This window comes from Helianthus annuus, chromosome 13 (genome assembly GCF_002127325.2).
Source record: "Helianthus annuus cultivar XRQ/B chromosome 13, HanXRQr2.0-SUNRISE, whole genome shotgun sequence".
Classification (NCBI taxonomy): Eukaryota; Viridiplantae; Streptophyta; class Magnoliopsida; order Asterales; family Asteraceae; genus Helianthus; species Helianthus annuus.
In genome coordinates, this window is record NC_035445.2 from 139,884,755 (window position 1) to 139,896,787 (window position 12,033).

The window sequence follows — 12,033 nt, forward strand, 5'->3', positions numbered from 1 at the left end:
ATTACTAAAAAATGAAAAAAAAAAATACATAAAGATTAGGAATTACTATATGAATGTAAAAGCCCATTAAAAGTCTAATTATAATCACTGTTGATGAGCAGTTCACATGATATATAAAATGTCACTAATTAATCTCATCTATTCATAATGGTTCATAATAAGGCGTCTTAGAAAAAAATACCATTTGTAGGCTAACTCTACCTTGTGCGAATTAATTTTAAAAACTGTAAAACTGGAACCCACAAAAATAATGTAGATTTCATATAGGTATTCAAAAACTGTAAAACTGGAACCCACAAAATGATATAGATTTCATATATGTAGACATATTATGTAATTTTAATACGTATTACAAATTTTAAATTAAAATCTTATTAAATTATATTGTTTAAAATAAAATTATTTTTCAAAACTTCTATTTATAAACTGGATCACAAATCGCTTATTAATATGTTTTTTTGACCAATGAGGTGGCAATCCATTGGCAAAGGCAACGCCTTTAAACACCTAGGTGAGAGAGAAGGAAAGTCTTGGGATTAAGTACCATAGATGATATGAAATAAAGAAATTTACAATTCAAGAAAAAATATGTTTGTTTGGAATACCTTTTTTACTTAAATATATTTTATAGTAAATAAACGTTTTTGTAATTAAAAAAAACTGCATGTATGGGGTAAGGATTGATTTTGTCTGTATGTTGATTTAATTGTGAAATAATATTAAAAAAGGGGAGGATGTATAGTTACGATAATACCCTTTTGAAAATGAAAAATGGTTAATTAAATGCCTTTTATCATGGTTTTCACTTGATCTCACTCCCTTTTTATATAAGGGAGTTAATACTTATACATCCCTTCACTCTATCTCACTTTATAAATACAGAAACATATATAGAGGTATAGAGTGAAAAAATACATGTGAATAAGATTTAAGGATGTAAGAATAGTAGAAGCCTTATTTAATCATATAAGTGGTTTGGCCCTAAACAACATTTGTACATGAAAAAGCTTATATACTCGCAACTAATTACATAATTTTAGTTTATAGGACGCAAGAACCCAGGCCACATAAAATCAAGGCCCAACATATTGATATAACCGTGCTCTTAAACGGAATTCTTCCTTTATCACTCCTTAGAATCATAGCTTCATAAACTGGCCAACTGTTGAACACCCCGAAACCAGAAATAAATAGTTGCACAAACACCTTTTCCAAACTCCAGACGTTCAAGAGACGAATTAACCCAATGATCAACGAGAAGATGTTGACAATTGACGCGGTTATGATTGGTATGAACATTGGGGAGTGAATTCCAAACTCCATAAGACCTTGATCATATCTCTTGATTTGATTATCATCTTGCACTTTGCTTGTTACATTAAATCCTTGTGTGGCTATCCCTAAATGTTTTATTATGTACTCCACAAGACCAAATGAGTATGGTGAGAGTCCCCTTACTAGCCACATCCTTTGATCATTCCACCACCTCTTGTAGGTGCTTTTGAACAACATGAAGTCGTAACAATCTTGACCATAGGCTCCAAGAAATAGGAAAGCATATAACAAGAACCATGGATCGGTCACCTACAGTCGATAAAAGTTAATGCGCTCGACTATGTACAAAAATAGATATTGTAGGAGCGAGCAAGAAAACAAACCATGAGAAAAAGATTGTTTGGTTATGACGTTTTGGTACCGATTTTTATGGTAAAGTTATGGTTATATATGAATAGTTAACATGATTAACTAAACTAAACCAACATTAAAATAGAAAATGATCAATTATGAAACTTTAAAGGCAAAAAAAACATTTGTTACATGTTCAATTTTAACCCTAAACTTAACTGAATTTAATCATGTAAACCTTATGATATTGTATTATAAAATGATAAGAAGAATAATAATACCTTTGGGAAGATGTAAACTCCATTCAAAAGGGAAATTTGAGGGAGGAATGAGTATATTGTGATGGGAATGGACAAAATGGGCCAAAAAGCATAGTGTGCGTAGCATAAACCCATAACAAACCCCATGTACCGGGCTCCAAAAACCATCGGAGTGTATTTTGAGAAGGCAACCTCAAGAAGCCCAATAGCCCATCTCTTTGTTTGACTTACCGCATCGATGAGAGAGATTGGAACATCGCCCAAAAATGCCGGCCTACTCGGGTGGCAAAAGATAGACTCCCATCCTTCACATTGTAATCGATATCCTGTGAAATAGTCCTCCACAAGGGACCCGTACCGAAAACCCAACTACATGTAAACAAACAAAATCAAGTAATAATTATCGTTGACGTGAAGAATGACATGTAAACTAGGGGATGTAAACAGGCCGAGTAAAGCCAAAATTTAACAGAATTCGAACTCAATCTCAGCCCGTCTCGAAAAGTATGTCCAAAGCTTTAAGATTCTTAGGAATTTGTCATGCTTGATATTAGTTTGGGCTCGACTTGTTTATTATTTAATAGTTATTTAATTACTTGATAAATATATAATTTCATCATAGTTATATATTGGAAAAAGATATTATATTTGGTAAAAAATGTTCATTTAGGCCCAGATTTTTTTTTAATTAGAAAAGCTTGTTTATAGGCTTGAGCTTGGTGTTATGCTCGCTTAAATTTGGCTCTGTTCAACTCCTTAGCGAGCCAAACTTGAGTGGCTCACGAATAACTTGACTCGTTAACATACAAAATAATTTTTGGATGGTACTCACTTTGAATCCCCACTTCGTGTCATTTTCATAGTCGCACACAGCCACATGATGGGCCAATTCTATAACTGCTTGTGTGGTAATGGGATTCTCCATCACATGATCCGGTCTTAGTTCTTGTATTTCTGGTTGCACCATCGACGAGGGCCCTCCAAAGAAAACCCGGCGGCGGAAGAAGCATCCACTTCCAACGTAAGAAGGGCCTTGTAAACCCTCCATCCCAACCGGATTCGCTACAAATAAACGCAAGAACTCACCACCATAGATGTCATCTTTGTTGAGCCCATGATAACGCTGAGGGAATTGGACATATCCTAATTTGGGTTGAGCTAACGGGTCAGAAATATAACACAAAGCCCTCTTTGGTGTTTGAGGATCATTAGAGTACATGTCGCAATCCTGGGTAAGAACTATTGGGGCATTGGTCATAACACCTGATACTCGAAGCTTCAAAACAAATAATAATAACAAAATTTAGGCAAACACCAAATTATACATATTATTAAATCGCACATATTTTAACATTACTTAACATCGTTGTCAAAAATAAGCCACTTTTCTTATAATGTCGTAATTCCATGTCATGTGATATTTAATCAATGACAATCACAAAAGTCGCATTTTTTTGAGATTATTATACCTGTATGGTAATGTCCTAAGCAAATCACTCATTTAGACATCACATACGCAACTGCAAGTCATGTATCTACTTTTACTCCCTTGTCAAACTTTTGTCAGGGGGTAATGACTTAAAATACGTGATACATGACACCATATCTTGTATGGATTCACATATGCATTGTTATTTGCACATTAATATTAGTATTCGCGTCTAGAATGAAAACATTAAGCTTTTCTCGGAAGTAATGACTTGAAACATGTGATACATGACACCACATCACGTATGGATCCGTGTATGTCTTGCTATACGCCTATCAGTATTACCCTTCGTGTATAATATGAAAACATTTAGGGATTAGGAGGAAAAAAATACATGCACAACCAAGGATTCACGTATCTCATGACTATATGCATGAAATTGTTCTGACATAAGACCGTGGGGTATGGTGGGGCTTGGGTTGGGCATTTGGTGACACGTGTAAAGGGAGCCAGCCCACTGCCAGGTTACGTGTCCGCGGGGTATGGCGGGGCGTGGGTTAGGCTTGCGTTAGGTGCACCGCGTGGCATAAATGTTTTTTAAAAAAAAATACAAAAAATTTATAAAAAATCACACAACATTTATAAAAAAACCTACAACTTCATTAAAATTTTAAAAATTACATAATCCTAAAAATTACATAATTTCTAAAAATTACAAAATAAAAAAAAACCTAGAGCGTTAAAAAAATTTCAAAAAAGTCGATCTTGTCGAACGCCTTGTTTTCCTTGCCTCGAAACTCTATGTTCGCCACCGCCACCCGGTCCTCGTGGCTTAACTCGCCACCGGGAACCGCATCGTAGTAAGCCTTGAAACGCTCGAGCTTGGGCCGTAGCTCGCGCCATTTATGTTGGCACGCGTTGAGGTTGTGGCGGTCTTTACCGACGTTATGTCGGTAGGCCGCGAATGCTTCCGCCCAAGATTTTGTTTGGCCCGGTGGCCGCCCCTTCATAGCGTCGACGACGCTAGTTACGAGTGTCATTTCTTCTTGACGGGTCCAGGATGCCATAGTGGTGTTGGGTTCGTGGGATGGGGGGGGGGGGGGACCAGCGGGGTAGCGGGTTCAAGACAGTGGGTGTAGCGGGTGGGGTTTTGGTTCGTGGGATGGGGGACCGGTGGGGTTGGGGTTACAATATATAGGGCCTTTGGGGGACCCGGGTGGCGGTTATAGAAGATGGGGGGATGGGGGGGGGGGACCAGTTTGAATTTTAAATTTCAAAATTTTAAAACAACCGCCTGACATGGCGGGTGACCCAATGAGAATAAGCCAGCTCGCTTCGCCATACCGCCCCACGCCCGGCTTGAAAGCCAAGCCCCAAGGGGCCACGCCACAACCCAAGCCCACCCGGGGTGGTGACTTGGGTGTTTTCCCCCAACCCCCAACCCACGCCCAAACTCCCGCCCCATACCCCACGACCTAACTATAGATATATAACATAATTAGAATATGACGATTTTCCATTTTACATGAAAACTTACCATGTTTGGTTACCCATCATCAGCAACTTGACTAGTGAGACAAAGAAAGAATACCATTCTAATATATTGGGTCCATTATTAGACCAAAACAACTAAGATAAACAATTTTGGAGTCTTACCAAGGAATTGAGAGCACCAGCCTTGAAATGATGTGGGGAGTTTTTGTTTTTTTCTCTTGAAACATACACAAGATTAGGCATCCACTGACCCTTGTTATCTGTTTCTTTGGCACTCTCTTTCAATACCTTATCACCGGAATATATAATTAATATTATTCAAAATTTGGGCTCAATAACATGGAGACACAGTCTTTAGCATTGAATTTTAGTGACGTAACATTTTGTTTGATACAAAAAATTATAAGTGACAACATCATACAAGAAGAATCAGTGGAACTCGTAACGGGTCCACAATTGATATTTTGTTTTTAAATTTTAGGGTTATTAGATTTTAATAATCCTAAATTTCACCTGTTGACCAATAATAATCTCAACTTTAAAAGTTTCTTTCAACGATCGCAACTTGTAAATTTGGCCCCATTAATTATTTTATAACATATAAGAATTTGGCAATCTTATTATATTCAACTGCACCTGCAGACTCTTTAAATGATTTAAGTATGCATATGTTGGAAAAGGATCAATGGAGGCCAAATGCTTACAAGTTGGGATCATTGGAGTGAATTTTTAAAGTTGGGATTATTAGTGACGGTGAAACTTAAGAGAGTGAATTTTTAAAGTTGGGATTATTAGCAACAATGAAACTTAGGATTATTAAAATCCAAAAGCCATTATGACAACATCATAATAAACTATGTTGCATAACAAACTAACTAAAATTTCTATACGTAACATATCACTTAGAGCAATTATAAATGAAAGAGGGGCGTGTGAACCAAGAATTTTTAATATAAGCTAGAAGTGCACTAAAAACATCCGTTAGAAAAAACGAACCGTTTTTTAAGTGGAGTCGTAATTGGTAACAAAATAACTAGTTTCAGTTATGGTTATTAACCGGTTATATATTATAGAGGTGTGACTCGTTTTTTAACCGGGTTTTATCGATTTATCAGTTAACCGAAAAAAAAAATACAGGGAAAACCGGTTAATTAACATGGAAAAACCCGATTATTAACCAAACCTGTTAAAGTGATAACCGAAAAAAATGAGAAAAAAACATGATTATTAACCGAACCAGTTAATGTTAACGCCGGTTAAACCAAAAACAAAAATAAAAAAAAACTGGCTATTTTTTCTTTTTTGAACGGCAAACAATACTTTATTCTACACCAAATTTTACATCAACAACATTTTCAAATAGTTAGTAAGAAACTAGCCAATCACCTGAAAAAAACCTCACCAAAATTACATATAATTAAAACATAAAAGTAGTACTTATCAATTGGCTGTTAAAAACTGGAATTTGCACCTCAACCACCTAACAAAAGGACAATCATCAACATATCAATTCATTTCATGATTTCCGTGGAAATAATTGTAGAATTTATACTATGAGACGTCCTACCCACCCTATCCCTATCAATATTATAAAAAATATTCTTAGTTAGACCCTTTATCCCATATTAATAATGTTCTATTAGTATAACACTTGGACGCCTACTTGAAGTTGAATCAACGACTCTTAAGTAAGCACATATTCAAATGTCTTGTGCATCTAAGCCTCTAAGGGGCTGTTTGGTTGTTTCTGAATGGAACCATTAAGAATTTTACTAATGAGAAGGTAGAAGAATGTGACATGTGATGATTTACCATTCAGATGTTACATCTTAACCATTCAGACTTGAGGTTACCTCTTATTCATTCAGAGGTTTTAAACCATTAAGAGGTGACATCTGAATGGTCATTAAGAGGCTACCAAACAGCCCCGAAATAGAAAAAAGAAACCTGAATAATGGCGGGATGGTTTGCACGACTAAACCCTGGAGTTCGATAATTATTGAAAATTTGACGTTGTGATTCATCGGTAATGTAATCGGGGCATATTTCACCTCTCTCCACAACATTTTCGATCCTTATCTTCATACTCTCATACATAGCCTGTGATAACAAAATATATTGTGTTAAATTAAGTCCATAGTAAAAAAAGTTCTATATATATATATATTTTTGTTTAAACAACAAACTTTTGTGAGAGACAAAATTGTCCTTGCAAATATTTGAATTTACATCACTTTTGTGAGAGACAACTATCATGCTATTAGACGGATGATAGAAAAATATATACATGACACTTCCTTTTGGTCAGCAAACATTTTGACGAAGAAATAGAAATCAAAAGGTTTTCTAGAAATTACGATTTGCAAAATGTCTTGATTTAAATTATAAAAAAAAAATTATAAGATGTAATGACTTGATGCTTTTTAGTATATATAAAATAACCCCTGACAAACATCAACAAATGGACAATATCCACTTGCCCATGTTGCAGGAATTGTCCAATTCATTTAGTTTATTTAACTACGATATTTATCCGTACCTTCAAATATGAATTTTTATATATTTATGTCTCCGTGAATCATTTATCTCATCTTCTCTTGGTTATTTGGAATTAGTTTTTTTAAAAGTGAATGGTACTCTACTCTACTTTACAATAAATAATACAATTTTTTTTTTCTCAAGTTTGAATATGAGATCACCCCTTTTAAGGGAGAAGCATCTTTTTATCAAGTGAGCTAGGCTCACATTGTCTGTTATATGGAATTAGGATGTAAGGGGCACTCCCCTAAGAGGGTAGTCTTCTCTTTTACGCATAACAAATCCTCGTGTGCCACGTCAACTCCCCTTTTAAACTCCCCTCACACCCTAAATTGATGGCGGCACTCCCCTCTTAGGTGACTTGGTTTTTTATTAAAAAAAAAAAGAAAAAGAAAATTTTTCAATGGTTGATTGAATGAGGCCCACCTTCTCTCTCCTCCTCTCTCTTCGGTGCCTCTCACCGATCATCCTCCCCGTTTTTGGCTCCCCGCTGGACCGGCGGCACCTCCCCGCTCGGTGAAATCGGTCCCCGCATGGGGTCACCGATTGTGCCCCGGGCACCCTTAGTGGTAATTCATGAAGAGAAACATATATTTGTTTTAAAGCTAAAAATATACTTTATTTACGTTTCATATGTTATTTGAAATATACTTATTCGATGTATTTGAAAATTATAAAAAGTTATTTAGATGTTTATACCTTAATCTCCTCGATCTCAAGATCATCCAGCTTCTCATGGTTGTTGGAGCTAAAATATCCTTCTGGGCACCTATCCATGATGTTATTATCCCTACAAAATGGAAGCCAAATCTCTGCAAACTTTGCAGCCTCCATGAAAGCAAAAAGAGTAAGCTCAGAGCCGCCATCATCCGAAACATACACCGATATCTTCTCCGGAGGGTAGTCATACGCCATAAGAGACAACGCGGTGTTAACTACGTTAATAGGCGGCTCTTTGTAGGGATCCGCGGTGCATATGAATATGTCTATGGCTGGAAAGTCGTTTTTGTCAAGGACTTTCTCTAGGTTTTCAGGGTAAACTTGTCGAAGGATGGGGCGGAGGCGAAAGGAGGTGGTGGTGGCCCACATGAAGGCGAGGATAAGATCGGCGATGAGGAGGGAGATGGTGGTGATGACGGAGATGATGGTGGTGGAGTGGTGGATCAGGGTGAGGATATGGTGATAGATAAGGGTAAGGATGGCACAAGTGTAAATAATAGCAAAGACACGGTTGAAAGTAGTGCATGGCATGTGCTTGTATGTGTGAAGAAGTGTCCCCATTTTGGTCGTGGAGTAGTATCTCTTCCCCTTAGCTTTGGAGATGTTATTTGATGTCGTCTCTATTTATAAGAAACAAATAAAGAGATATTCACATGTCGGTTAAGGATTACCGATAACTTAGTGGTATACTCTTAGGGTCTGTTTGGTATGGGGTAATGGAATGAGCAAAGGAGTAGAATGGACGAGGTAATGGAATGGACGAGGGAATGCAATGGATCATTACCATTCCATATCTTGTTTGGTTACTATGTGTGAATGGAATGAGTTATTATTGTGTATTGTTCGGTAGGCAAGAAAAACGGAGTAATATAATCAACGGTGAGTGATGGTGGTGGTGGTGGTCGGTGGAAGTGATTGTGGGTGGTTATAGGTGGCGGCGGTGGGTGTGTCGGCGTCGGCGATGGGTGGTGGTGGTGGCGGCGAGTGGCGGTGCGGCGGCGACGACGAGTGGTGGTTGTGGCAAGGTGGTTGTTGGTGGTGGGTGGCAGCAAAGGTGGCGGTTGGTGGCGGCGGCGGCGGTTGGTGGTGGTGGCGTCGACGATGGTGGTGGGCGGCGGCGGCGAGTGTCGTTAGCGGTTGGTCGCAGCTATGGGTGATAACGGTGGCGAGTGGGTGGCGGCCGCGGCGGTGGCTGTCGGGGTGAAGTGGTGGCGGGTGGCGGCGGTGGCGTCGGTGGTGGGTGGTGGTGGTGGTGGGTTGTGGCGAAGGTGATGGGTTGTGGTGTTGTTGATGAATGGTGCAAGAGGGGATGGAATGGAAAAAAAACATGGGGGGTGGAAGGAATGATTTTGAGGGAATGGAATGCATTTTGGAATGGGTGATTCCATTCCATTGACCAACCAAACACCCTTTTCTTCATTCCCTCGTAATCATCCATTCCATTCCACCTCTCATTCCTGCATACCAAACGCTACCTTAGAGTAGTGGGGGCAAGCTGGACGGATTTGGGTAATGGGTTAATATCAGTAGCGGACCTAGAAATTTTTTCATAGGGGTACGGAACATTTTTAGAATTTTTAGGCCCCAAGTTATATAAGTAAAAAAATTGATTCGTATCGGGTCAGTTCGGGTCGGTTCGGGTCATGTAAAATACGATTCAATCGGCTTGCGATCATAAGGATCCGAAGAAAGAGTATCCACATCAACGAATTCGGAAGATGTATCAACTTTCCTCTTGAGAAATCATGTCATAACGTCCCTACTCATGGTTCCTATCGGCTATCACAAACAAATTGATCTATAAGTTCATGGCTCCATAACATATTATATAACGTATCAAGTATTCAAGCCCTAGAAATCAAAATGTAAATCATACTAAAAACCATCTAATCATCATATACACCAATAAAAGAAACATCAGCTCTGATCGTATATAACCCACCAAAAAAGACAAAATATCATCATCATCACTAACAAAATACACATATATAACCTACCACAAAATAACATATCGAAGCACACATGCCTCCTGCCATCAAAAATTCACTTCCAGTGGCTACCGGTTCCGTCCCACCCCACCAAAAATCATCAAAATAACAAAGAAACTTACCTGTGTTCGATCGGCGGTGGTATGATTGCTGATTACGGAGGTATGCGGCTTTTGTTGTCGCTGATGTTCTGATCGCTGGCGTGCGTGTAGGGATGATAGAGAGCGGGAGAAAATAGTAAGGGTTTTGGGCTTGTTTATTTTAGTTTAGTTTGAAATATAGTTGATTTGTTGGGTTTGTTTATTGGGCTAAGACTTAGTAGTAGGCTAGTTAAAGGTATTGGGTATTTGGGTTTAGTTATTTAGATATTAAAAGTTATATAATTTAGGTAGTGTTTTTAAAAAAATAAGAGTTTACTAAAAAAAGTTAAAATATAAATTGATAACACTTTTTACTTAAGGGGTGCGGACGAAAAATTCCAAGGGGGTGCGGACGAAAAATTTCAAGGGGTGCGGACGGGATTTTCGACGGAACATAGCACTAAATTTTTTTTCCCAGGGGTGTGCCCGCCCGCCCACCCACCTTGGGCTAGCCTTAAGTCCGCCCCAGGTTAATATGGATTTGGGTTAGAATGGGTATATGTCAATATGGGTATTTTAAAAAAAGGGTTGAAAGGTACTGGGTCAAGATGGGGTTTGGTTAGAATGGGTTTAGGTTAATATAAGTTTGGGTAAAGATGAGATGAAAAAATAACTATAAAATTAAAAAATATAAAATAAAAAATACAAAAAAATAATAAAAAATATAAATTATTAAATAAATTAAAAAATTCTAAGAAATCAAAAACAATTACAAAATTCATAAAAATTATAAAATTCTAAAAAAATCCTAAAAACTAAAGCAAATAAAAAAATTGTAAAATATTCAAAATATTCTAAAAAGTCAAAAAAATCCTAAAAGTCAAAAAAATCCTAAAAGTCAAAAACAAATTCTAGAATATCAAAAAAAAATCTAAAAAAAATCTAAAAAATCAAAAAAAATGTAAAAATTCTTAAAAAAATCCTGTAAAGTAAAACAAATAAAAAAATTGTAAAAAATTCAAAAAATTCTAAAAAGTCAAAACAATTATAAAAAATCTAAAAAGTAAAAAAAAAATCAGTGAAGTTAGGCATGCAGTCAAAGCAGCTAGACCCCAAACTATAGAAGAAGCTGTAGAACTAGCAAACACCTTGACTGATGAATTAGTGCGTACACGAGAAGAGGGCCAGAGAAGAAACCTAGCTCAAAGACTTACCCAGGAATTTCGCTATGGAAATTCCAACCGTGGGAGAAACGTAGGTTCTACCTCTGCACCCTACTGTAAGGCCTGCAAGAAGAATCATTCAGGAAAATGCTCCACCTACTGTAATTTCTGCAAATTGCCAGGACACAATGAAGAAGATTGTAGGAAGAAACCTAGTAATGGAGTATGCTTCAACTGTGGAGAAAAAGGTCATATCAAGCCGAACTGTCCGAAACTAGCTCCAGCCATGAACAACATGACTACTAAAAATGCTAGGGCATTTGTTCTGACTGCAGAAGAAGCAAAGATGATTCCGGACGTGATCGCCGGTACGTTTTTAGTTAATGATGTTTTTGCTAAAGTATTATTTGACTCTGGTGCAAACCAAAGTTTTATTAATACTTCATTCTGCAAACTTCTCAATCAACCATTAACTAAACTCTCACAAGAATATCTAGTAGAAACAGCAAGTGGAGAAACCATTAAGATTTCCAAAATCTTGCAGGGAGCAAGAATAGAATTTTTAAATCAAAAGTTTATTGCAAACCTTTACCCAATGAATCTGGCAGGATTTGATGTTGTATTAGGAATGGATTGCTTAATATCCAATAAAGCCAGTATTCTATGTGATCAAAGCTCAATCCAAGTAAGTTCACCAAAAGGTGAAAAGATCACAATTAAAGGAGATAAACCATC

General features: G+C 37.3%; 1 protein-coding gene across 1 annotated transcript; it reads right to left on the bottom strand.

Annotated features, from left to right (window-relative positions):
- Positions 1-935: 935 nt before the first annotated feature.
- Positions 936-8,672, bottom strand: LOC110899478 (cellulose synthase-like protein G3). The gene is made up of 6 exons (XM_022146369.2): positions 8,047-8,672; positions 6,757-6,909; positions 4,972-5,097; positions 2,719-3,162; positions 1,908-2,255; positions 936-1,584 (listed from the first exon to the last, which is right to left on the bottom strand). Exons 1-6 carry the CDS (start codon positions 8,626-8,628, stop codon positions 1,042-1,044), a joined length of 2,196 nt encoding a protein of 731 aa, XP_022002061.1. The 5' UTR covers positions 8,629-8,672; the 3' UTR covers positions 936-1,041.
- Positions 8,673-12,033: the final 3,361 nt, after the last annotated feature.